At 44.4% G+C, this 27,688-nt stretch overlaps 1 protein-coding gene across 1 annotated transcript in view; it reads left to right on the top strand.

Moving 5' to 3' along the window:
• Nucleotides 1–27,688, top strand: part of LOC138852329 (protein turtle homolog B-like) — a 269,981-nt gene that overhangs the window by 19,446 nt on the left and 222,847 nt on the right. The window contains exons 4-5 of the mRNA XM_070082111.1: nt 14,990–15,141; nt 16,559–16,703. Coding sequence (XP_069938212.1) covers nt 14,990–15,141; nt 16,559–16,703 — 297 coding nt within the window. The remainder of the gene's footprint in view (nt 1–14,989; nt 15,142–16,558; nt 16,704–27,688) is intronic.

Raw genomic sequence — 27,688 nt, 5'->3', positions numbered from 1 at the left:
TCTCGTATCCCCAGACTTCCTCAAAGGCTTTCAGTCCTGGTCAGCTATTACTTAGTGAAGGTTCGTGGAAAATTTGACAAGTGCAGGTTCCTTATGAACAATTTTAAATAAACCATTTCAGAAATTGTTTTTTTCTGAGATAAGTTTAAAGGTCCTTTATGATAGGACTCAAAATGTCGGCACTTTTGTATACTACTTCAAAAACTGTTGTTACTGCTAGTGCAGTTTCTAGGTGTTATTTTTAATCGTTAAATCTTGATATGGTATATTAACATTCTGCACTTCATAATTTGACTCGTGAAGGTGGTGCCTTGATGCTGGTGACTGCCTTCGTGAAGGTGGTGTCTTGATGCTGGTGGAAGGCTTCGTGAAGGTGGTGTCTTGATGCTGGTGGAAGGCTTCGTGAAGGTGGTGCCTTGATGCTGGTGGCTGGCGTCGTGAAGGTGGCACCTTGATGCTGATGACTGGCGTCGTGAAGGTGGCACCTTGATGCTGGTGACTGGCGTCGTGAAGGTGGTACCTTGATGCTGGAGACTGGCGTCGTGAAGGTGGTACCTTGATGTTGGTGACTGGCGTCGTGAAGGTGGCACCTTGATGCTGGTGACTGGCGTCGTGAAGGTGGTACCTTGATGCTGGAGACTGGCGTCGTGAAGGTGGTACCTTGATGCTGGTGACTGGCGTCGTGAAGGTGGCACCTTGATGCTGGTGACTGGCGTCGTGAAGGTGGCACCTTGATGCTGGTTACTGGCGTCGTGAAGGTGGCACCTTGATGCTGGTGACTGGCGTCGTGAAGGTGGCACCTTAATGCTGGTGACTGGCGTCGTGAAGGTGGCACCTTGATGCTGGTGACTGGCGTCGTGAAGGTGGCACCTTGATGCTGGTGACTGGCGTCGTGAAGGTGGCACCTTGATGCTGATGACTGGCGTCGTGATGGTGGCACCTTGATGCTGGTGACTGGCGTCGTGAAGGTGGCACCTTGATGCTGGTGACTGGCGTCGTGAAGGTGGCACCTTGATGCTGGTGACTGGCGTCGTGAAGGTGGCACCTTGATGCTGGTGACTGGCGTCGTGAAGGTGGCACCTTGATGCTGGTGACTGGCGTCGTGAAGGTGGCACCTTGATGCTGGTGACTGGCGTCGTGAAGGTGGCACCTTGATGCTGATGACTGGCGTCGTGAAGGTGGCACCTTGATGCTGGTGACTGGCGTCGTGAAGGTGGCACCTTGATGCTGATGACTGGCGTCGTGAAGGTGGCACCTTGATGCTGGTGACTGGCTCTTACTCTAAGGAACTAGACTTATCCATCAATTTCGTGGATCGAATCTGAGTGCCTGTTATATTGAGTCTTAATGTGCCAATTTTACTTATCAGATTCTGTGAAATAACTTGAGATTGTCTCTTCTTATCATAAATATGTCACAATGTTTACCTACTGGGTAACCTTAATGAACTTTGTATCTCAATAACATCTTTGTACCCTCAAAATCATTGTAAGATTGTATGATACTTACATACTTTTTCTCACGCTTTTACTAAAATAAGAACATAAGAACATAAGAAAGGAGGAACACTGCAGGAGGCCTGCTGGCCCATACTAGGCAGGTCCTTTACAATTCATCCCACTAACAAAACATTTGCCCAACCCAGTTTTCAATGCCACCCAAGAATAAGCTCTGATGTGAAAGTCCCACTCAAATCCAACCCCTCCCACTCATGTACTTATCCAACCTAGATTTGAAACTACCCAAAGTCCCAGCCTCAATAACCCAACTAGGTAGACTGTTCCACTCATCAACTACCCTATTTCCAAACCAATACTTTCCTATGTCCTTTCTAAATCTAAACTTATCTAATTTAAATCCATTACTGCGGGTTCTCTCTTGGAGAGACATCCTCAAGACCTTATTAATATCCCCTTTATTAATACCTATCTTCCACTTATACACTTCGATCAGGTCTCCCCTCATTCTTCGTCTAACAAGTGAATGTAACTTAAGAGTCTTCAATCTTTCTTCATAAGGAAGATTTCTAATGCTATGTATTAATTTAGTCATCCTACGCTGAATGTTTTCTAACGAATTTATGTCCATTTTGTAATACGGAGACCAGAACTGAGCTGCATAATCTAGGTGAGGCCTTACTAATGATGTATAAAGCTGCAGTATGACCTCTGGACTTCTGTTGCTTACACTTCTTGATATAAATCCCAGTAATCTATTTGCCTTATTACGTACGGTTAGGCATTGCTGTCTTAGTTTAAGGTTGCTGCTCACCATAACCCCCAAGTCCTTTTCGCAATCTGTATGGCTAAGTTCTACATCATTTAACTTATAAGTACTAGGGTTATGGGCACTCCCAAGCTTCAGAACCTTGCATTTATCTACATTGAACTGCATCTGCCACTTTTCTGACCAAGAATAGAGTTTGTTTAAATCCTCCTGAAGTTCCATAACATCTACGTTTGAATCAATTATCCTACCTATCTTTGTGTCATCGGCGAATTTGCTCATATCACTAGTAATTCCCTCATCAAGATCATTGATATATATTATAAACAACAACGGGCCCAAGACTGATCCCTGTGGAACGCCACTTGTTACAGATCCCCACTCGGATTTAACCCCATTTATGGACACTCTCTGCTTCCTGTCAGTGAGCCATGACTCGATCCACGAGAGCACTTTTCCCCCAATGCCATGAGCTGCCACTTTCTTTAACAGTCTATGGTGCGGAACTCTATCAAAAGCCTTACTAAAATCCAATTAAATAATATCAAATTCTTTATGGTGGTCAACAGCCTCAAAAGCTTTACTGAAGAAAGTTAATAAATTAGTTAGACAAGACCGGCCTCTTGTGAATCCATGCTGAGTATCATTAATCAAGCTATGCTTATCGAGATGGCTTCTTATAATCTCAGCTATAACTGACTCTAGTAATTTGCCTACAATTGAGGTCAGGCTTATTGGGCGGTAATTTGACGGTAACGACTTGTCCCCTGTTTTAAAAATAGGAGTTACATTAGCCATCTTCCACATATCAGACACTACACCTGTTTGAAGAGATAAATTAAAAATATTAGTTAATGGTTCACAGAGTTCCATTTTGCATTCCTCAAGAACCCTTGAAAAAACCTCATCAGGACCCGGCGACTTATTTTGCTTCAGTCTGTCTATCTGCTTCACAACCATCTCACTAGTGACTGTGATGTTACATAATTTATCTTCTTCTAGCCCACTGTAAAAATTAATTACTGGAATATTGTTAGTGTCTTCCTGTGTAAAAACTGAGAGAAAATAATTATTTAAAATCAAGCACATTTCATTCTCTTTGTCAGTAAGGTGCCCATAGTTATTTTTAAGGGGACCTATCTTATCTCTAACTTTTGTTCTATAGACCTGGAAAAAACTTTTTGGGTTAGTTTTAGAATCCCTAGCAACTTTAATTTCATAGTCCCTTTTAGCTCTTCTTATCCCCTTTTTAATGTCCCTCTTAATGTCAATATACTGATTCATAAGATGACCCTCACCTCTTTTGATACGCCTATAAATTCCTTTCTTATGCCCTAGTAGATATTTGAGCCTATTATTCATCCATTTTGGGTCATTTCTATTTGATCTAATTTCTTTATATGGGATAAACGCTCTTTGAGCAGCATGTATAGTGTTCAGAAAACTGTCATATTGATAGTTCTCTTCGTTACCCCAGTCAACAGATGATAAGTGTTCTCTAAGCTCATCGTAATCTGCTAAGCGAAAATCTGGGACTGTTACTGAGTTATCGCTACTATCGTACTTCCATTCAATGCTAAATGTAATTGATTTGTGGTCGCTAGCACCCAGTTCCTCTGAAATTTCTAAATTATTAACAAGGGATTCATTGTTTGCCATAACTAAGTCAAGCAGGTTATTTCCCCTTGTAGGTTCTGTCACAAACTGCTTCAAAAAACAATCCTGAAATACTTCTAAGAAGTCGTATGATTCTAAATTCCCAGTCAAGAAATTCCAGTCAACATGACTAAAGTTAAAGTCTCCTAGAATTACTACATTATCGTGCCTTGTGGCCTTAACAATTTCCTCCCATAGTAGTTTCCCTTGGTCCCTATCTAAGTTTGGGGGACGGTATATCACTCCAAAAATCAGTTTTTCATGCCCCTCTGAAAATTCTATCCAAACAGACTCTGTATGTGTTACTTCAGACTTAATACCCGTTTTTATGCAACAGTTCAAGCGATCTCGGACATACAATGCCACCCCTCCTCCCCTCTCAATACTTCTATCTTCTTGGAACAATTTAAAACCCTGAATATGACATTCCGCAGGCATGTGCCGACTTTTTGAATTAAACCACGTCTCAGTTAAGGCAAATACATCAATGTTACCAACACTAGCAACTAATCTCAACTCGTCCATCTTATTCCTAGCACTACGGCAATTAGCATAATGAACATTGAAAGACTCTCCTTTCTCTTTACCCTTCCTGCTCATTTCTATTTTTCTACTAAACCTATTACTGTCCTTATCACCCAAGGTCCCTGGCTTTTCAATATCTATCTCGTTCTTATTATTACTAGTTCCCTTAGAACTCGTAATATTACTACACTGGGACTTCACTGTTTTCCTGCCAAAACCCATACCACTAACTATTCCTAGTTTAAAGTCCTAACTGCTCCCTCCACTGCAGTTGCCAGTGCTCCCACCCCACACCTAGATAAGTGAACCCCATCCCTAGCATACATGTCATTTCTGCCATAGAAGAGGTCCCAGTTGTCAATGAATGTTACGGCATTTTCCTTACAGTATTTGTCCAGCCAGCAATTGACACCAATTGCCCTGGACAACCATTCATTTCCAACTCCCCTCTTTGGCAAAATACCACATATGAGAGGGTTCCCACCCTTACTTCTAATTATTTCTATTGCTGACCTATACCTGCTAATCAGGTCCTCACTCCTACGTCTGCCAACATCGTTGCCTCCAGCACTGAGACAGATAATAGGATTGCTCCCATTACCTCTCATGATGTCATCCAGACGGCTAACAATATCCTCCATCCCAGCCCCAGGAAAGCAAACTCTCTGTCTCCTACTCCTGTCCTTCAAGCAGAACGCCCTATCCATATACCTAACTTGGCTATCCCCAACAACAACAATATTCTTACCTTCTTTAATGTCTTTCGTCGTGACGTTCCCAGTAGTCGACTCACATTCGTCGGGTAGCACTGAGAATGTATTGGATGTTTCCACAACAGTTTCCACGGCAGTCTCTTTCTTCTTCATCGTTTCTACCTTTCCATTCGTCTTCTTGATCGACAACTTCTTTCCCTGCTGTCCAGCCACTGACCAGTTTCCCTTCTTGACCTGAGGACTCAAAACAGGAGGACTACTCCGAATCTTTTTGTTTTCCTCGGTCAGTCGCCGAATTTCCATATTCGCCAACCTCAATTCTTTCTTAAGCTGTTGGTTAAGTTGCTCGATGGAGGACATCTTGCTTCAATTCTAGAGAGCGCGCAAACAGGCCTTCACAGAGCCAAGTACACGTCAACACTGCGCAAAAGCCAACTCAATCAGGAGCTACTGCGCAGCACGTCCGCACGGCCCAATAGCGATGCGAACACTGAAAAATATATAATTGTTCATTTACTTTTTTACTTAAATTAAGGTTGGTCAATCTTAGTGAAAAGTTTAGATTGATTTCGGCCTAAGAAGGTTCCAATTCGCTTTCTTTGTGAAGAAACTGGATATGCGAAATAATGATTTTTTCTGCTTATGCATTTTCTTATATGTTCCATTATCTCCCTTTTAACCTTAAAATGGAAAAGCAATATTTTGCTTTATAACTGTGTTATCCTTCCTGTAGTGAAGGGTGAGGGTGTGGAGGGTGAGGGTGTGGAGGGTGAGGGTGTGGAGGGTGAGGGTATGGAGAGTGAGGGTGTGGATGGTGAGGGTGTGGAGGGTGAGGGTGTGGAGAGTGAGGGTGTGGAGGGTGAGGGTGTGGAGAGTGAGGGTGTGGAGGGTGAGGGTGTGGAGGGTGAGGGTGTGGAGAGTGAGGGTGTGGAGGGTGAGGGTATGGATGGTGAGGGTGTGGAGGGTGAGGGTGTGGAGAGTGAGGGTGTGGAGGGTGAGGGTGTGGAGGGTGAGGGTGTGGAGAGTGAGGGTGTGGAGGGTGAGGGTGTGGAGGGTGAGGGTGTGGAGGGTGAAGGTGTGAAGGGTGAGGGTGTGGAGGGTGAGGGTGTGGATGGTGAGGGTGTGGAGGGTGAGGGTGTGGAGAGTGAGGGTGTGGAGGGTGAGGGTATGGAGGGTGAGGGTGTGGAGGGTGAGGGTGTGGAGGGTGAGGGTGTGGAGGGTGAGGGTGTGGAGGGTGAGGGTGTGGAGGGTGAAGGTGTGAAGGGTGAGGGTGTGGAGGGTGAGGGTGTGGATGGTGAGGGTGTGGAGGGTGAGGGTGTGGAGGGTGAGGGTGTGGAGGGTGAGGGTATGGATGGTGAGGGTATGGAGGGTGAGGGTGTGGAGGGTGAGGGTGTGGAGGGTGAGGGTGTGGAGGGTGAAGGTGTGGAGGGTGAGGGTGTGGAGGGTGAGGGTGTGGAGAGTGAGGGTGTGGAGGGTGAGGGTGTGGAGGGTGAGGGTGTGGAGGGTGAGGGTGTGGAGGGTGAGGGTGTGGAGGGTGAGGGTGTGGAGGGTGAGGGTGTGGAGAGTGAGGGTGTGGAGGGTGAGGGTGTGGAGGGTGAGGGTGTGGAGAGTGAGGGTGTGGAGGGTGAGGGTGTGGAGGGTGAGGGTGTGGAGGGTGAGGGTATGGAGGGTGAGGGTGTGGAGGGTGAAGGTGTGGAGGGTGAGGGTGTGGAGGGTGAGGGTATGGAGGGTGAGGGTGTGGAGGGTGAGGGTGTGGAGGGTGAGGGTGTGGAGGGTGAAGGTGTGGAGGGTGAGGGTGTGGAAGGTGAGGGTATGGAGGGTGAGGGTGTGGAGAGTGAGGGTGTGGAGGGTGAGGGTGTGGAGGGTGAAGGTGTGAAGGGTGAGGGTGTGGAGGGTGAGGGTGTGGAGGGTGAGGGTATGGAGGGTGAGGGTGTGGAGAGTGAAGGTGTGGAGGGTGAGGGTGTGGAGGGTGAGGGTATGGAGGGTGAGGGTGTGGAGAGTGAGGGTGTGGAGGGTGAGGGTGTGGAGGGTGAAGGTGTGAAGGGTGAGGGTGTGGAGGGTGAGGGTGTGGAGGGTGAGGGTGTGGAGGGTGAGGGTGTGGAGGGTGAGGGTATGGAGGGTGAGGGTGTGGAGGGTGAGGGTGTGGAGGGTGAAGGTGTGAAGGGTGAGGGTGTGGAGGGTGAGGGTATGGAGGGTGAGGGTGTGGAGGGTGAGGGTATGGTGGGTGAGGGTATGGAGGGTGAGGGTGTGGAGGGTGAGGGTGTGGAGGGTGAAGGTGTGAAGGGTGAGGGTGTGGATGGTGAGGGTGTGGAGGGTGAGGGTGTGGAGGGTGAGGGTATGGAGGGTGATGGTGTGGAGAGTGAGGGTGTGGAGGGTGAGGGTGTGGAGGGTGAAGGTGTGAAGGGTGAGGGTGTGGAGGGTGAGGGTGTGGATGGTGAGGGTGTGGAGGGTGAGGGTGTGGAGGGTGAGGGTATGGAGGGTGAGGGTATGGAGGGTGAGGGTGTGGAGGGTGAGAGTGTGGAGGGTGAAGGTGTGAAGGGTGAGGGTGTGGAGGGTGAGGGTGTGGAGGGTGAGGGTGTGGAGGGTGAGGGTATGGAGGGTGAGGGTATGGAGGGTGAGGGTGTGGAGGGTGAGGGTGTGGAGGGTGAAGGTGTGAAGGGTGAGGGTGTGGATGGTGAGGGTGTGGAGGGTGAGGGTGTGGAGGGTGAGGGTATGGAGGGTGAGGGTGTGGAGAGTGAGGGTGTGGAGGGTGAGGGTGTGGAGGGTGAAGGTGTGAAGGGTGAGGGTGTGGAGGGTGAGGGTGTGGATGGTGAGGGTGTGGAGGGTGAGGGTGTGGAGGGTGAGGGTATGGAGGGTGAGGGTGTGGAGAGTGAGGGTGTGGAGGGTGAGGGTGTGGAGGGTGAAGGTGTGAAGGGTGAGGGTGTGGAGGGTGAGGGTGTGGAGGGTGAGGGTGTGAAGGGTGAGGGTGTGGAGGGTGAGGGTGTGGAGGGTGAGGGTGTGGAGGGTGAGGGTGTGGAGACTGAGGGTGTGAAGGGTGAGGGTGTGGAGGGTGAGGGTGTGGAGGCTGAGGGAGTGGAGGGTGAGGGTGTGGAGGCTGAGGGAGTGGAGGCTGAAGGAGTAGAGGATGAGGGAGTGGAGAGTGAGGGAGTGGAGGCTGAGGGAGTGGAGGCTGAGGGAGTGGAGGCTGAGGGAGTGGAGGCTGAGGGAGTGGAGGCTGAGGGAGTGGAGGCTGAGGGAGTGGAGGCTGAGGGAGTGGAGGCTGAGGGAGTGGAGGCTGAGGGAGTGGAGAGTGAGGGTGTATAGGATGAGGGTGAGTAGGATGAGGGTGTGTAGGGTGTGGGTGTGGAGGGTGAGGGTGTGGAGGGTGAGGGTGTGGAGGGTGAGGGTGTGTAGGGTGAGGGTGTGTAGGGTGAGGGTGTGGAGGGTGAGGGTGTGGAGGGTGAGGGTGTGTAGGGTGAGGGTGTGGAGGGTGAGGGTGTGGAGGGTGAGGGTGTGGAGGGTGAGGGTACCTTGATGCTGGTGATGCCATCTTGATTCAGGGAGCTTCAATTACATTCTCATTAATAGACCGAATCCGAATGACGTCTGTTTTAAAGACACAATAAGACCCTTGTTGCTATTGATTAAATAATAATTATGTAATAATAATGCATATACGTGTTTTGCTCACGTTTTGTGCGGTTATTTTGCCAAATTTCTTTTTTCGAACTATGGGTCCTAAGAAAGTAAGTGCAAAGGACAGTGCTGAGAAGAAAAAAAGGATGATGTCCATAGAAGTAAAGCATGAAATCATAGATAAACAAAAGAGAGGGTAAGCATGGGAAGATGTTTTCAGAGAAGGAGCGGGAATGACTGCCACCACTTGTCACGTGACATATTGTATTCATTCTAGAGTATATATCAGGTTTCTATGTTATTTATATTGTTTATTATGTCATATTAGATGAATTGTGATAGATAAATAAGCCATAGAGTTGATATTAGCGTTAAATTGAAGTATGAAGTATTTTGTCCTGCCTTCTGAGAGCAGGAATTCCGCTGGAATGGATTAATGGTATTTCAGTTAATTTAAATGAGGAAAATTGACTCAATATACGAGCAGATCGGGTTACGAGCAAAGTCATGGAACAGATTAAACTCGTAAGCAGAGGTTCCACTGTATATATATATATATATATAGTGCCGAATAGGCAGAACTTGCGATCTTGGCTTAAATAGCAACGCTTATCTTACCATATAAGACAAGTGAAAATTTGTGTATGCAATAATTTCGTCAAAATCATTCTTAACCTAACGAAAAAAATATATTTCACTGTGTTTGTTTAATATTAAATTACTGTATTCAAATCTAAAATATATTTAGTTGGGTTAGGCTAAAATAAATTACACTTGTTATAATAAGGTTAGGTAAGTTTTCTAAGATTCTTTTGGTGCAAAAATTAAAAATTTTTACATTAACATTAATGAAAAATATATATCTTTAAACGTATCTGGAGAGTTTATCTGGAGAGAGTTCCGGGGGTCAACGCCCCCGCGGCCCGGTCTGTGACCAGGCCTCCTTAGGTCAGTGTCCCAGGATGCGACCCACACCAGTCGACTAACACCCAGGTACCCATTTTACTGATGGGGAACATAGACAACAGGTGGAAAGAAACACGTCCAATGTTTCTACTCTGGCTGGGAATCGAACCCAGGCCCTCACCGTGTGAAGCGAGAGCATTAACCACCAGGTCACCAGGACTTAATTTTAAATGAGTTCTTGGTGCAATTATTTAATAAATGTATGGAAGAGGGTAAGGTACCTAGGGATTGGCAGAGAGCATGCATAGTTCCTTTGTATAAAGGCAAAGGGGATAAAAGAGAGTGCAAAAATTATAGGGGGATAAGTCTGTTGAGTGTACCTGGTAAAGTGTATGGTAGAGTTATAATTGAAAGAATTAAGAGTAAGACGGAGAATAGGATAGCAGATGAACAAGGAGGCTTTAGGAAAGGTAGGGGGTGTGTGGACCAGGTGTTTACAGTGAAACATATAAGTGAACAGTATTTAGATAAGGCTAAAGAGGTCTTTGTGGCATTTATGGATTTGGAAAAGGCGTATGACAGGGTGGATAGGGGGGCAATGTGGCAGATGTTGCAAGTGTATGGTGTAGGAGGTAGGTTACTGAAAGCAGTGAAGAGTTTTTACGAGGATAGTGAGGCTCAAGTTAGAGTATGTAGGAAAGAGGGAAATTTTTTCCCAGTAAAAGTAGGCCTTAGACAGGGATGTGTGATGTCACCGTGGTTGTTTAATATATTTATAGATGGGGTTGTAAGAGAAGTAAATGCGAGGGTCTTGGCAAGAGGCGTGGAGTTAAAAGATAAAGAATCACACACAAAGTGGGAGTTGTCACAGCTGCTCTTTGCTGATGACACTGTGCTCTTGGGAGATTCTGAAGAGAAGTTGCAGAGATTGGTGGATGAATTTGGTAGGGTGTGCAAAAGAAGAAAATTAAAGGTGAATACAGGAAAGAGTAAGGTTATGAGGATAACAAAAAGATTAGGTGATGAAAGATTGAATATCAGATTGGAGGGAGAGAGTATGGAGGAGGTGAACGTATTCAGATATTTGGGAGTGGACGTGTCAGCGGATGGGTCTATGAAAGATGAGGTGAATCATAGAATTGATGAGGGAAAAAGAGTGAGTGGTGCACTTAGGAGTCTGTGGAGACAAAGAACTTTGTCCTTGGAGGCAAAGAGGGGAATGTATGAGAGTATAGTTTTACCAACGCTCTTGTATGGGTGTGAAGCGTGGGTGATGAATGTTGCAGCGAGGAGAAGGCTGGAGGCAGTGGAGATGTCATGTCTGAGGGCAATGTGTGGTGTGAATATAATGCAGAGAATTCGTAGTTTGGAAGTTAGGAGGAGGTGCGGGATTACCAAAACTGTTGTCCAGAGGGCTGAGGAAGGGTTGTTGAGGTGGTTCGGACATGTAGAGAGAATGGAGCGAAACAGAATGACTTCAAGAGTGTATCAGTCTGTAGTGGAAGGAAGGCGGGGTAGGGGTCGGCCTAGGAAGGGTTGGAGGGAGGGGGTAAAGGAGGTTTTGTGTGCGAGGGGCTTGGACTTCCAGCAGGCATGCGTGAGCGTGTTTGATAGGAGTGAATGGAGACAAATGGTTTTTAATACTTGACGTGCTGTTGGAGTGTGAGCAAAGTAACATTTATGAAGGGATTCAGGGAAACCGGCAGGCCGGACTTGAGTCCTGGAGATGGGAAGTACAGTGCCTGCACTCTGAAGGAGGGGTGTTAATGTTGCAGTTTAAAAACTGTAGTGTAAAGCACCCTTCTGGCAAGACAGTGATGGAGTGAATGATGGTGAAAGTTTTTCTTTTTCGGGCCACCCTGCCTTGGTGGGAATCGGCCGGTGTGATAATAATAAAAAAAAAATTCTTGCTAATTGACCAGTTTTACATATTCGGCACGACATATATATATATATATATATATATATATATATATATATATATATATATATATATATATAAACACTGATCTCTGGCTGAAGGAGACTCGAACCTACGAACCTTGGAACAAGGTACGCAGTGCTTTACCAATCTACTCACACTGGACCAATACCTTGGAGTACAGCTTGCGCTAGACTTTGATCCAAGGCAGCCAGCTTTCAGGGAGAAGGCTTACAGCTTTTCATCTCATCCCCTGCATGCACCAGCCTTACTAGAGATATTAACAATGCAAGGAATTTGCAAGAGCAGGCGAAATATACACAAACACTGATCTCTGGCTGAGACTCGAACCTACGAACCTTGGAACAAGGTATGCAGTGCTTTACCAATCTACCCACACTGGACAATACCTTGGAATCCAGCTTGCACTAGACTTTGATCCAAGGCAGCCAGCTTTCAGGGAGAAGGCTTACAGCTTTTCATCTCATCCCCTGCATGCATCAGCCTCACTAGAGATGTTAACAATGCAAGGAATTCGCAAGAGCAGTCGAAATATACACAAACACTGATCTCTGGCTGAAGGAGACTCGAACCTACGAACCTTGGAACAAGGTACGGAGTGTTTTACCAATCTACCCACACTGTACAATACCTTGGAGTCCAGCTTGCACTAGACTTTGATCCAAGGCAGCCAGCTTTCAGTGAGAGGGCTTACAGCTTTTCATCTCATCCCCTGCATGCATCAGCCTCACTAGAGATATTAACAATGCAAGGAATTCGCAAGAGCAGGCGAAATATACACAAACACTGATCTCTGGCTGAAGGAGACTCGAACCTACGAACCTTGGAACAAGGTACGCAGTGCTTTACCAATGTACCCACACTGGACAATACCTTGGAGTCCAGCTTGCACTAGACTTTGATCCAAGGAAGCCAGCTTTCAGGGAGAAGGCTTACAGCTTTTCATCTCATCCCCTGCATGCATCAGCCTTACTGGAGATATTAACAATGCAAGGAATTCGCAAGAGCAGGCCAAATATACACAAACACTGATCTCTGGCTGAAGGAGACTCGAACCTACGAACCTTGGAACAAGGTACGGAGTGCTTTACCAATGTACCCACACTGGACAATACCTCGGAGTCCAGCTTGCGCTAGACTTTGATCCAAGGCAGCCAGCTTTCAGGGAGAAGGCTTACAGCTGAAAGCTGAAAGCTGGCTGCCTTGGATCAAAATCTGGAGCAAGCTGGACTCCAAGGTATTATCCAGTGTGGGTAGATTGGTAAAGCACTGCATACCTTGTTCCAAGGTTCGTAGGTTCGAGTCTCCTTCAGCCAGAGATCAGTGTTTGTGTATATTTCGCCTGCTCTGCGAATTCCTTATATATATATATATATATATATATATATATATATATATATATATATATATATATATATATATATATATATATATATATATGTCGTACCGAATAAGCAGAACTTGCGATCTTGGCTTAAATAGCAACGCTCATCTTGATATATAGGACAAGTGAAAATTTGTGTATGCAATAATTTCGCCAAAATCATTCTGAACCTATCGAAAAAAATATATTTCACTGTGTTTGTTTAGTATTAAATTATTGTAAACAAATCTAAAATATATTTAGTTGGGTTGGGCTAAAATAAATTGCTCTTGTTATAATAAAGTTGTTATAATAAAGTTGTTATAATAAAGTTGTTATAATAAAGTTTTTCAAGTTACTTTTGGTGCAAAATTAAAATTTTTTACATTAACATTAATGAAAAAAAATATATCTTTAAACGTATAAGAGAACATTTCAGAAAGGACTTAATTTTAAATGAGTTCTTGCTAATTGACCAGTTTTACATATTCGGCACGACATATATATATATATATATATATATATATATATATATATATATATATATATATATATATATATATATATATATATATATATATATGTCGTGCTGAATACGCAAAATTATTCAGATAGCAAGAGTTCATTTAAAATTATGTCCTTTCTAAATTTTTCTTTTACACGTTTAAACATATTTTTTTTTTCATGTTAATGTAAAAATTGATAATTTTGTACCAGAAGAACCGCAGAAGAAGCGCAGTTTAATTTAAATTAAACCAAAATCGCACTTATCTAGCTGAGGAATTCTTGCCTAGAAGCAAAACTTTTCTTAGAAATAAATTACTTACATTGAAGTAAAATATTTTCCAATAAATGTAAGAATAACATGAGCTGGAACACTTTCGGCAAAAGTAAGTTCATAAGTTTTGTCACTTTTCTTTCCTCTGATAACTTACATAGAATGAAACATTTGCAATGTAAGAATTGTTCAGTATCGTAAAAAAAAAACGCCAATTGCGTTATGAAAAATTCTGTCAAATTTAATTTTACACATGTTATTCAGAAAAAAAAACACATTTTATAATTAAACGAGAAACAATCACGACTCAGGGATCCTCATCAACACTTAAAATATACTGAGGTTCTGATAACGTGTGTTGGTTTAGTGGTTTTCATGTATAAGTGTTTTTGCAATTTTTCTTGTAACATAATATTATTTTTTAAGACTTTGGGTGATTCTCATATGACAAGTATTTTGTTTATGTTAAGTGAACAAAATCACTCAGGAAGATGAACGCCGTTATACTCAATAAGTCATAGAGTGAATAATAGTTATTGATAGTTATATAGTTTCTTGTTTATAATCAAGATTATGAAGGCCCCATTATTATTATAATCACGGGGAAGCGCTAAACCCGTAGGATTATACAGTGCCGAGGGGGGAGGATGGAAGGTATTCAAGCTTTATTCAGGGAACTGGAGCACAGATCCAATTCCCTACATCAAGATCCCCTCGCCAATGTCAAGGAACCTCCCTTGAAGGGTTGAAGGACCAAGCTGTTGCCAAAATCCCATTTCAAGAGAAGTTCGACTCACACAAACCACAGATATAAAAACAAATGCTTCATCACTTCGCTTCACGAAATGAGTACAGTATTTCAATTAATCTTGTACCTTGAATGGGGTCCATTGATGCTGGAAGATTGCCGTTCTTCCAGATAGGTGGAATTAGCCTCCGGTTCCTCGAGTAATACTTAATTACATCGAATTTCTCTAGTGTTGTATGGCTGCTAATGATTTACCTTTCCCCATGAATGAAGTAGCCGGATCTGTTCTCTGTACACCGTTTAGAATTCTGAACATATCTTAGCTGGATCAATTATTTAGTTTAAGTCATTGCACTGTGCTGGATCATTCACTGATGAAACCCACAGCTCAGCAATTTCTTTTGTACAACACATTTACCTTTGTATACAAACTCATAACTTTTATACGAACGCAATCATAATCATAATTTAATAATTATAATTTAATATTTTTTTCATTCTGGATGTGGCCCCGCAGTTCCGCCTTTGTGGGTTCGAATCCTAGGTGATCGGGCACCACTAAGTGCTGGACGCCCCTATGATCTTCACTGCCAAGCTGTAGGAGGTAGACCTCCTGCTGTCATCTCTTGGCGCCTTCAGAATACCGTCCTCAGCAGCCAAACTGATAAGGTTAGTTAATAGCATCTTGAGGTTAAGAGAACCACGCCTTATAAGACATATTCCATGATAAGCATAACCAAATGCAAAAACCAGCACTTCCTTCTTAAGTTTAAGGATTTCTTCTCATATAATCTGTCACTTCACAATTATTATTATCACGAGGGAGCGCTTAACCCGTAGGATTATACAGCGCATGTGGGGGAGCGGGATGGAAGGTATTCAGGCTCACTTCAGGGATCCGGAACACAGATCCTACCTTGTGAAGTGACTCCCTTGAGGGGAGTCACTTATCAAGCAAAATAAGAAACAGTAGTCTTCCTGTACATTACCTGCAGATGATTTAGAGGTCTATCTTTTCCGGGGTCCAGCCTCAGATCTGATTATTTGGCTGACAAACTGCTGGAGTTTCTGACATTATATATACAGACCAAATTTACGGTGGTAGTTGCAACTACTTTTATTAAATCAAGGAATAGTAACCACTAAATAAAAAAAATATGAAAACCGTTCTGCGTTGCAATTCCAGTAGTCATCTGAGTGGAATCACAAAATTATTTAGGTTGAGTTGGATAAACAGAAATATCAGCTGTCCAACGCAACTGATGCTCTTCACAACAAACCCACAAATTGGATATAAGATTAAACAACGAAGCGGTCGGTCTCACGGAAAGAACAAAATATTGTTAATTTCATTTTAATTTTAAGGGATAGTTTAGGCGAGTGTGGTGAGTTCGTGAGGTGACTATGTGGGGACTGTGAGAGACTTTGTGAGGGAACTGTGGTGCCGGTGGTAAGTCAATGTGTGAGGGGACCGTGAGAGGTAATTGTGTGAGGGGTCTCTGGTGCCGGTGGTAAGTGAATGTGTGATGGGACTGTGAGAGATGATCGTTTACAACATTTTATTTGAGATGGGTATGTGAGGTGACCTTGTAATGTAACTGTTTTGTGACTCTGTAAAGTGCATGAAGTGACTATATGAAATTACTGTATGAGGATGTGTGATGTGATTGTGTGAAAACTGTGAGGTGACTGAGTATGGTGACTCAGAATAGTATCCATACGATATGGTTGAGATAAATATAGTGAAAGTATGAGGTGAATCATAATAATGTGTATGTTAATATCTAAGAGTCGTGAAAGTAAGATCTGAATGTGTGAGATGACTGTATGGTGACTCAGAATAGTGATGTGTGAGGGTTTTTGTATGTGACTCAAAAAAAAAGTGTTCTAAGGGGACGGTGTGTGGCGACTGGTGAGATGACTGAGGTGAGCGCATGTAGTGACTGAGGTGATTGAGTTATAACTGAAGTGACTATGTGAAGTACTGTGTAAGCTGACATAGGTTGTGACTGAGTGAATTGACTATGTGAAGTTACTAAGCGACATGAATGAGAAAGGTGACTTAATGAGTTATGTTCACTCACAGACGTCCCATGACGGCAACGTGACATGGAGTGAGCTGCGTTGGACTCCCAGTGTCAGGGACGCTGGGAAGATATTATCCTGCCTGGCTGACTCTCCTGTCCTGCAACCTGGCCCTATGGTCGATGAATGGCGCCTCCAGATATATTGTAAGTTCTCAGACGTGTGTTTCTTTCTGTTTTTCATGTTCACACACACACACAGACATACACAGACACACACAAACACACACACACACAAACACACACACACACACAAACACACACACACACACTCACTCTTATTTCCTTACGTTTGAAAACAAAATCTTTAAAAACCTGTAGCTTTAGACAAAGCAGAGCTGCATATATAAATTTAATGAGAGAAATATTAGGGTGTGGTGATAGAATGAAATTATGATAAAATGATAAAACTAGAGGAAATAAAAAAAATAGATTTAATTCCCGCAAAAAGAAAACTCTCTTGGATAATATGCAATATTCCCAGTAGATTCCAAGTAAAAGATATGCAAAGAAAAAATAAAAGTGGAGTGACTAATAACTAGCCAATAGTGAATTTTTGAGGAACAAAGGAGATTATGAGGTTTATTATTTAACAGCTACTAAACTGAGTGCAATGGGATTGGGAAATACATCAGCTCCTGATGTAATGAAGAGACTTTGATTAATATTCCTGGCCACAGAAAATATCATACCAACCAGGAGAAATAGAAATGCTAAAGATTAGAGCCCTTGTTACAACGGAGACGTTGAGGCTAGAGTAAATAAAAACGATTGCCGGAAGAACATTTAGCTGGAAGGAAAAAGAGAAAATAGTGAATGAAACATGAAAGCAGTGAATGAAAAAGGTGGGATACGGAGCTAGTTTGAGTGACGGTGAGTGTGAGCAATAAACTCTCAAAGGTAAGCTCAGGACAGAGGTAACAGGAAATTATGAAGATGATTTAAGTTTTCGTTGAGGAGTCAGAAACGGTACCAGTAAAAAAAATGAATCAGGTGAAACTGAACAGCCTTCAAACGTCAAAGAGAAAGTGATGAAGATACTGAGAGAAATGAATGCCTCGATGTTAAAAAATACTAGAATGCTAGAATGTCTCCCCTTCTAGCATTCGGCCTTTTTTTTTTTTTTTTTTTGTAACAAGTTGTCAGAGTAAGATCACGTCTAGTTATCCCGTGAAGAATTTTGGGATTACAACTACGTGATAATAATCCAAAGAAATAAAATTTGAGATTATTAATACAAAAGGTGTCTAGGTGGACAGTAAGTGTTACATAGTTTAGGATACAAGCTCCTTCATATCTCTTGTAGTACAATACTGAATTCTACATATGGTAATAAAGTGCTGAGAGCACTTTTCGAACAGTACAAATCGTGAGTACTTTATTATGATGAAATTTACTCTTGAATACAAATATTACAAATATATACACGAGTATGAATGTGCATGTGTGCTCAAAGTGCTCGTAATGTCTCAGTAAGACTTGATTCGAAATAGACTTAAATAGTGACTGACAATAAGTCCTTAGATAATCTATCTTCTCGACCATCAAGGCAATCATAACAGCGAGCTTGTACAAAATGAAACATTCGCCAGACAGCAATAATGTACCAAGCAGCCGCACAGCTTCAGGAACAAGGAGACAAAATAACGATCCTAACTGAGAACCATCAGCAGATCCTCCATAAAAATCATGAAACTCCCTTAATACTGAATCTAAGTTCAGCATAACCAAATCCCCGACTACAACGGTGCGTAGATGTTTTTTTATATTTTATTTAAAAAACCAATATACATACAATTTACATACAATGAGAACATACATCAGCGATTAACAATCAGGTTATATAAAGGATAAACACAATCAAAACTTTCACATCAAAAGAGTATTAGTCCAATAGCCTGAACTAACTTAACCACTCACCGCTTATATACAACTCAAAAAACCCAAAATTAAAATTGAACAAAACACTACAATGTCCAAAACTAGTTATCCAGTGCATTACTGGAAATGCAAATAATAACACAAGTGATAATATAAATGATAAACAAGTATATGGAAAACCCTGAAAAAAAACGAATATAAATGATTTACCTACACCTGTATCATAAGCATCGTATAACAATCAGTTGTATGTATTTTTTTTTCTTTTTTTATATATATTTTATGTAAAAACTTCATGTGACAAAAGAACAGGTACAGAAATAATAATTACTCCGCGAGTAATACAAAAGTTATCAGTTTACAGTCCAAGAGGTAGGTACATATTTATGACATGGAATCAAGTGTAATTATTATTATAATCAAAAGGAAGAGCTAAACCACAAGGAAATCAGTTGTAAGTTCCTAACTACCACGTACAATCAGTATTAACACCTATATGTTTATGGGCCATAAGGTTGAATGTGGGATTACTTCGACTTACCCCCCCCCCTGTCGAAATACTGTTCCCCTTCACACCATACACGTGTTACCTATCATCAAATCCATTGAAAAATTTAAACAGGAGTCTAGAGATAACTACTAAACATGATAAAATCGTAAGTAGCTGAAACATTGTGTCATCCTTCAGAAAATTAACGACAAACCTCATGGGGTGATCGTTTCACAAAAGGAGACCCAAAAGACAATATTTCTCCTGCACACCAATTAGGATGCTTAAAATTAACCCCTAAAAAGACAATTAAAACACTATACTAATGATGCTACATCAGCACGACGACTGTGTGCTACACGTCTGGAACAATACCTACGATGACACTGGTAAAGACCCACATAGACTTCGCTACGTCACCAAAAAAACATTAGCAAAAAAAAAAAAAAATACAAACTCGGCCATGGCCGGGAACTGGTCCAGTTTCACAAAAGGAAAAAGCATTTACAGAACAAAAACGTTTTGTCCGCCTTGCTAGACGTAATGTCCAGAAAGTAGAAAAAATCAAGATCTCAGTCGCACATCGCATCACATCCATACACCCTCAAGCACACGTAACTTACCATAACTACAAGCACGCAACTCAGTAACTCCCGCTTCCACCCTAAATATCCTAACATACCTTAGGGTGTTACCACGGGATGAGTCCAGCCCCTCGCTGCCTTACCCCCCTCTCAGTTGCAGTAACCGCTGTACTGTAAGACTCCTATAGCTTGCAGGGAAGACGGTACCCCACCTCCCACCGTAAAGGAGTCTGTTCCTACAAGCTGTTCTATAAATACCCGCTGCAATCGCCCTAACCCTACCTGCTCCCTCGGTTTCCCTCATATCCCATGAGATATACAGGAAGTCAGCCACCACGTACAGTATTGCCCTTCTTACCTCCCTTGACACTCCGCTAACTTCCAAGGTTAATGCCCGTAGAGTTGAGATACTTCTTCCACTGAGAAACCCTAAAACCCTACCCAACCACGTGCGAACTTCTTCCAATGTTTCACAAAAATAAACCGCATGAAACACAGTTTCTTCCAGACCACTACTTAAACAATTCGCATCCCTTACCAAACCCATCCTGCTTAAAACTGATTTCGAAGCTAAAATACCCATGATGAATCTGTACACTAATTCGCGAACCCTCGGTGCCAACTTAAGCTTACAAAACCCGTCCCATATTTCCCCCCAATTATACAGCGGAAAAACATCTCCGCACCATCTGCCCCGCCCTAATCCTTTGAACATTTTTTAACATTAACAACAGATGCAACATGTCCTCACACTCTATTAATCCTCTGCTGCTCCACCATTTGCGTATATCTACCATTACCCGACCCACCCGGGCTCCTCTCTCCCCACCCTCTTTAAGGAACCGCTGCTTTACATATTGAGCCTTCGCCCATGGCCCCAATGCCAAGAGACCTAAATCCCCAAAACGTACGTGTGTCATGACAACTTCCCTACTCAACCAAGCTCTCCCATAACCCCATACATACCGTAAGACCCTTCTCTGCAGCTCCTGAATATCCACGTCCTGTAATGGGTATACCTCAGCCACTCCCCATGCCTTGCTGTAAACAAGAGAGTTAACCACCACTGCCCTTTGTTGCAAGGAGACATCCCTAGCTCTTAAACCTCTGAGATGGTCTAAAGTCTTTTTTACCACAAATTCAGAATTTACCTTTCGACTCTCCATCTCTTCCGCCATGTACACGATCCCACATATTTTAAGTTGCTCCACAACTGACCACCCATACCTTTCGCCCAAACCCCCCACCCACGTACCCACCTCCAATAATTTTGATTTTGCTCTGTTGACACACATACCAGTTGCTGCCTAAAAAAAACTCAACAACCCTGCCTACGATCTGCAAGTCCTCCTCCTCTTAACAAAATCGTGGTATCATCCATGTAACCGACTACGCACGCTGCACGATTATTACCCAGTACCCCACATCCCAAACCGCCATCCACCAGTTAATAAAATGGGTTTTGTACACATGCAAAAAGCAGCTGAGAGAGGGGGCATCCTTGCTTCAAACCCCATTCCATGTGTACAGGCTGCCCTAACTTACCGTTCACCTGTACTCTTACCATTGCAGAGGCATATAAGTGTCAACCCATCGTACTATTCCCTCCCCAAAACCCTGCTTCAATAAAATAAACCTTAATAAATCTCTGTCAACACAGTCGTAAGCATTTTTCCAGTCAAGCCCGAGGACAACCCCGCTTGACATTCCCCCCAAAACTCCCTAATACGCCCATGTCCTTCCCTCATACTCCTACCTGGAATGCCTAGCTGTCCCCTATGAATAACCGATTCCATGACCTTTCTCATCCTGTTACCTAGGACCTTTGCAAATATTTTATAGTCTGAACACATTAGAGAGATAGCCCTATATGCACTCAGACCTCCCTCCCTCTCTTTTTGGGCACCAACACCACTACCCCTGTACTTTGTGACGTACCCAACCTCCCTTCCGTAAGCATGCAATTCAATACCTCAACCAAGCATTGTTTAATGTTTCCCCAATGCGTCCTATAAAATGCATTTGATATGCCATCTATGACTGGTGCTTTCCCTTTACTCATCCTAAAAATCGCCTCTTCGACCTCCTCCACACGAATCTTACCCTCTAGTACCCTCCGATCCTTTCAGTTATGACCTTTCTGAATACCCCCCCCAGCAGATCACCCTCATGAACCCCCCCCTGCTCTCCGTCGGAGCTTTTCCTCAAACCAATTGTCAGTATAAAAACTCATGCTGTCCGTATTAGAGAGCAACTGACCAGGCTGGTAACCACCCAAACCGGTGCATACTTCAAAATGCAGAAGGGATGTTGCTTGATGTCTAACCCTAAATTTCCGCACGACACAACCCGAAGGTTTGTCACCTCATAGCACCTCTTCCAGGCCCGCCCTGATTCTAACCGCATTGAAACGCTCATTGTGGATTTCGGCCAGTTGATTGCGAAGATGTTCGATGTTTTCATACCTATTACTTCCGCCCCCAACATAATAATCGTTCAGTTGCCCCTTCAGGTAATTTTGTAGCCCATACTTCCACCTCGCTTCTTCCTTACCCCGATTCCTACAATAACTCGCTATCCCAGGTTTGGCATGCGTTTCCCACCATTCCAACAAACATTCACCTTCCTTCCGAGTTTCCCAGAGATTCTTCCACCAAACCTGAAAAGTAGACCCATCCCCCTCTCCCTCCCCTTCCAAAAGCCGCACGTTTAGTTTCCAATAACCTGGATAAATCTGTACCATTCCATCCCAGTCCAAATCTGCTAGCACTGCACGGTGGTCTGAAAATCCTATATCAAAGGTCTGTACGGCATAACTCAAATTCTTTGTGTTACATAAAGTCTATCCAGTCGGGCCGTGTAGCCTCTGCGGACAAACGTGTGCTCCACCCCCTACCCACCCCACCCCACCACATCATAAACCCCTGCATCCCCCAGCAAATTTCTTAGGACAAGTAAAACACACCCTGCCCTCCTCGGCTCAACATCACCATGGTGGTTTACGAAATTCCAATCCCCACCCAAGACCGAAAATAAAGGCAAACCCCGAGTGTGATACGTTAAAACCTCCCTCACAAAATTTATTTTAACTTTAGAGTTACTGTCTGCAGGCATATAGACTCTAATGAAACAAACTCTAACCTCACCCAAATACCCATCCACCCTTACCACCCTTCCACCTCCCCCCTCCTCCCATCCCAAGACACACCAAGGGCTGGACTCCTTCACTGCTATAGCTACCCCACCCTTGAATCTTAAAGAATTACTCACATACATGTGGTAGCCTTTCAACCGTAACTCTACCAAACTTGTAATTGTGTTCCTGCATAAAACATACATCCACATCGTAATGTCGCAAAAACCACTCCATCCACACTTTTTTAACTTCCATCCTCAGGCCATTGGCATTGATGGTGACACACTTGAATTTACAAAAAAGGTGGTTTTCTTCTATGTCTGTGGGTCTTTCCCGTTCCCACACGTACTTTAGACTGTCCTTCTTTGCCATTCGGCTTCTCGAGAACCCCTTCCCCCGAGCTCTACCCATATGCTGGGACCTTGCAACTACCCCTTCTGTGAGAGGCGCCTCAGCCACTTTCGCCCACGATTTCTTCCCTGAGCGCTGTGCTGGTGTCAAGACCTCGTCTATGTCCTACGCTCCCGCCGATCGTTTGCGGGAGGTGCCATCCACATACATCTCGCCAGACGAAGCTTCCTGGTGGACCTTCACCACAACCCCATGCGTCCGTACAAACGTGGATGTGTCCTGCGCCACTGCGTTAGGTGATTCCTTCGTCGTTAACTCACAACACATCAGTGTAAGAACAGGACCACACTCTGTTCCATCCAGGAGGTCATGCAGCACGTCCTCCAGCAACCTATCCTGTGTCAAATCCCCAGGCCTCACAGGATCCACAGAAAGAGTGGGCACGGTCGTAGCATCCATTGACAAGGTGGCACACATCGTAGATTGCTTGTCTTCTTGTTGCATCTCTTCACTCCAAAGCTTGGAACCTTGCCCAGCTGGGGGACTAGACTCAGGCACGAAGGCCTCAGCTTGTAGGCCCACAGGTGAAGGGTCCCGGGACCGGACTACCAGTCGACAGGAGCACTGGGCAGCCATATGCTCATAAGAGTTGCATAGTCTCCATTTCTTCCTTTGGCCAGCGTAATGAACAAACACCTGGGTCCTATATTTCACCAGACGTACGTAAGAGGGAATCGGCTGGCGTAGCATCATCTTGATGGTGAAGAAGCCCTCGGGGAACCCCTCGTATGGGCCCTCTCTCCACACTCCCTTGGTCGCTGCAGGCACCATTCCGTATCTGCCAAAAACATCCCGCAGATCGTACTCCTCAGCCTCGAAAGGCACGTTTCTCACCCTGACCCAGGTGACATACATAGACACATCATGTAGACAAACCTCCAGAGCTGAATTTACCACCATTCTCCTTTCTTGAAAAGTATGCACAATCTTGGTGTAGAAGCCGGCATTCACGAATTTCACAAATATTCTCGACATCCCATTTAGAGCTATGCCATATAATTCTTCATTGGGGATGCCGTAGGCGTCATGTATGATGCACGGCATTAATGCATGCATTGTAGAACCACTGAGGCAGTCTCGGGTGAATTCAACACAGACCGTGTTTACTCTCCGACCTTGACGGTCCGCCATCTTGTGGATTGTAGTACACGGGCCGTCACCAGGTGTAAGACGGAGCAAGCTCAGAGTGCGTCCTCCCAGCCCGCAGGTTGAGAGACGAATGGATGCGTAGATGTCACACAAAGTAGGTCAGAAGCTTAAGCCTGTGACTAGGGGTGAAGAGTGTTTCCACACGACACACAACCTCTGCACAAAGTCAAAACCACTAAGTCTGAATGAGAGGTACTTTTTGAACTCACCAGCGAAACTATACTCTACCAAAACAGTCTAAATAATGAACAAACAGCCAGAGACGAGAGAGATCCATGGAGAGATGTTTCTCAGACTAGAAGCAGATGGAGAGAGAGAGAGAGAGAGAGAGAGAGAGAGAGAGAGAGGGAGGTATAAACTGCAAGCCTCACATCAGGTGAGATTACGTGACTCACCCGTGGTATTGCAGAGATGAATTAGACACATGTGCAACTCTTGGGTATCTTTATTGAGGAAACGTTTCGCCACACAGTGGCTTCATAAGTTCATACAAAGGAGAAACGTGAAGAACAGGAGGAGAATGAGGTAATCAGTCCCTCGACCTTGAGTCAATGTGGTCAGTCCATCAATCTTGAAAAGAATACAGCATATGTACGTAGAAGTAGCTTATATACCGTAGGCAGGAGAGGTGCAGCTGTTGTAGGTGGTGTCACATGAAGCCACTGTGTGGCGATACGTTTCCTCAATAAAGATACCCAAGAGTTGCACATGTGTCTAATTTATCAACGTGTCAGTTCTCTGAACCATTCATCTACAGTATTGCAGAGATGCCAGCAAGTAAACAAGCGAGTGGATAGTTAAGCAGTTTACCAATGCGGACAGCCAACCACAACTCTCGAACAGCGAGCACAGTGAAGCAAAAATGTTACATTTTACCTAATGACATAGCTAAGTCAAATAACAGTATAAAGCAAGATATTTAAAATTTAGCTATTAATGAAAATATCATATAAAATTATATGAAAGATAATATACATCAAATATATATTATATACATTGTGTTCCTTTCAGGGGGCGCAATATTCGAGATAAATGAATTTTATACTGTGTCCTATAGGCACTAAAAGAAAGATTAGAAGAATTTAATGAGTCTATTGCGACTGTTATATAAAGTCACTGGATATAGGACAACTTGCACATGCCATTCGTTGCTTGACCCTCAGGGAGAGCGGACGTGCGCAGTGCTTGCTCCCTACTGTCAGTTCGCGTCACTTTGGTTTTCACAAAATGGCGACACAAGGACGATGCCAGGTGAATAATATTAGCATTGAAGTCGTTCGTAGGGCTGTTTTTCCCCACTCGGCACAGCTACTGTTACTGGCTATTATCAGGGACACTTATGGCATAGCGACTGAGGAGCTATATGGAGTAGCATTGAATGTGGCCTACAGAATCTTCGTAAAATTCCGTAACACCAGTGTTTACGAGGATATCGTCACAAGATTTCAAGATGTCAACATGACAGTGAATCCGGTGGTAACGGTGAGACTATATGATGTATCTCGGTTTTTCACATGGGTGAAAATTAGGAATGTGCCGTTCGAAGCAGACGAGGCGGATTGTAGACAGCCTGTACTGTCTGCACAGACAGCCCATGCTGTCTGCCAGCTTAGTTCATATTTCGCGCTATGCTGGTGCTGCCACCTAGGCCTTGCCACTTCAGTATGCCCAGACTTGCCTCGCTCTCACTCACACAGCGGCCTAGCATCAAGACACAAGTACTCCCAGCTCTCTCTCGTGGGCATGGCCCTCCCGGGCCATGGGCACAAACACACAAGCCTGTGTAACCCACAACGACTTAACAATAAAGTAAGAAGCCTCCGAAGACGTATATCATTTAACCACCCGCTACCAGAATACCAAACAAGCCCGTTATAAATGGTGACAGCGGTGCTCGCAGCAGTTGTGTTTGCCTGGAGAGAGGGAGGAAGAGGTATGAAGTCATCTTCACTTCATCACCCTACACAAGAAGCATCCGTCTCTCAACGAGTTATCCTGATGTCGTGTCTGCACGTTTGAGCATCCAGACACAGGTACAAGCAGGGTCCAGCCGAAATTTGCCGAAATTCTCCGAGAATTGTAATGGCGTCCCAGTGACCCTACGCTGTTTCTCAAGTCACGTGTTCAGCGTCATTTGTATGTTGCTGTTGTTGTTCAGCTCAGCACAGCTGTTTCAGCAAGCCAGAGGTGAGTTTTGTGGTGATTTCTGCATCCAGTGTGTTTCCCCTGTGTTTGTGGGTGGGAGGAGGAACCGCCAGATGCCCGCCCTGCCATACACTCACGCACGCTCCTCGCCACCAGCCTACCATACACCACTCACCACTGCCCACTCCCTCTGCTGTGTTTTCTGCTGTTTTTCGTATGAATTCATTGCCAGTGCTGTGTATCCGAGTGCCCGAGGCCACTCGAAGCTACGTGGATCACGACGTCACGTGGGTGTGGGCGATGTCACGTAGACCTACAAAGCCATGTGAGTTACCAGATGTCCCAGGCCTCATGCTGTGGTCTGCTGCCCGCATCACATCGACGCCACCCACGATGCTGCCCAACTTCATGACGTCACGATGTCTGCTGACGTCACCTCACGATGTCTGCCTGACGTCACCTCGAGATGTCTGACGTCACATCGAGATGTCTGCTGACGTCACCTCGAGATGTCTGCTGACGTCACCTCGCGACATCACGCCTGACATCACATGTCAACATCGAGTGTTTCTAGTAATTATTTCAGTATTGTCGAGAAGATTGAGAGAAGATATATGTCGTGTGTTAATTAATTCCTCTCAGTCAGTGTTCTCACATTTTAGTATGTCTTAGTCAGTTTTATGCGCAGAAAAGCATCATTTGCTAGTTAAGCCATGTTGTACCGTATGTACAGCGGTGTGTTTGTAAGTTTTCCGTGTGTCCAGTGAGGTCTGTGGTCAGACCCTTGAGTTGCACCACTGTGCTAAGTCACCTGCGTGACCAGTGTTTGACAGCTGATTTCTCAGCCCTGAGCGTATGAGCCCCCTTGTACAGAAAGCTTTTATGCTCGTCGCTCGTGTTGTTCTGCAGAATTGTACCTGCTACGATTCCCATCGAGATTTGTTTCACTTCACCTCCAGACCGTCAGAGTGCAGTTATATGTAGAGAAACAAGTCTGGGGACGCTTAGGCTAACCTCTGCTATAACTCCAACTGTCGAGAGAATGACACACTGTGTCAGCCTCGTGTCACAAGCTTCAGTGAGCAGCCTGCACAAAGAAGATGTCACTTTGACTGCTAGCTCTCTCACTGCAGTCTGGTGTATGATGTTACGACTCCCAGATGTTTCGCCCAGTCGTCTCTGCCACGACTCGCTCCACAACTCGCTCCACGCTCGCCGGCAGTGACAGCCCAGCGACAGTACCAGTCGAGAAGTGTCCTCCTGAGTCGCTTGCCAGAAGTCCTGCCCAGTTGCCGAGTTTTGTCGACGTCTCACTCGAGGGCACCAGCATGTCATG

Source organism: Cherax quadricarinatus, chromosome 7, assembly GCF_038502225.1.
Source record: "Cherax quadricarinatus isolate ZL_2023a chromosome 7, ASM3850222v1, whole genome shotgun sequence".
In the NCBI taxonomy this organism is placed as follows: Eukaryota; Metazoa; Arthropoda; class Malacostraca; order Decapoda; family Parastacidae; genus Cherax; species Cherax quadricarinatus.
The sequence above is the reverse complement of the archived record's forward strand: the minus strand, read 5'-3'. Positions and strand labels throughout refer to the sequence as shown.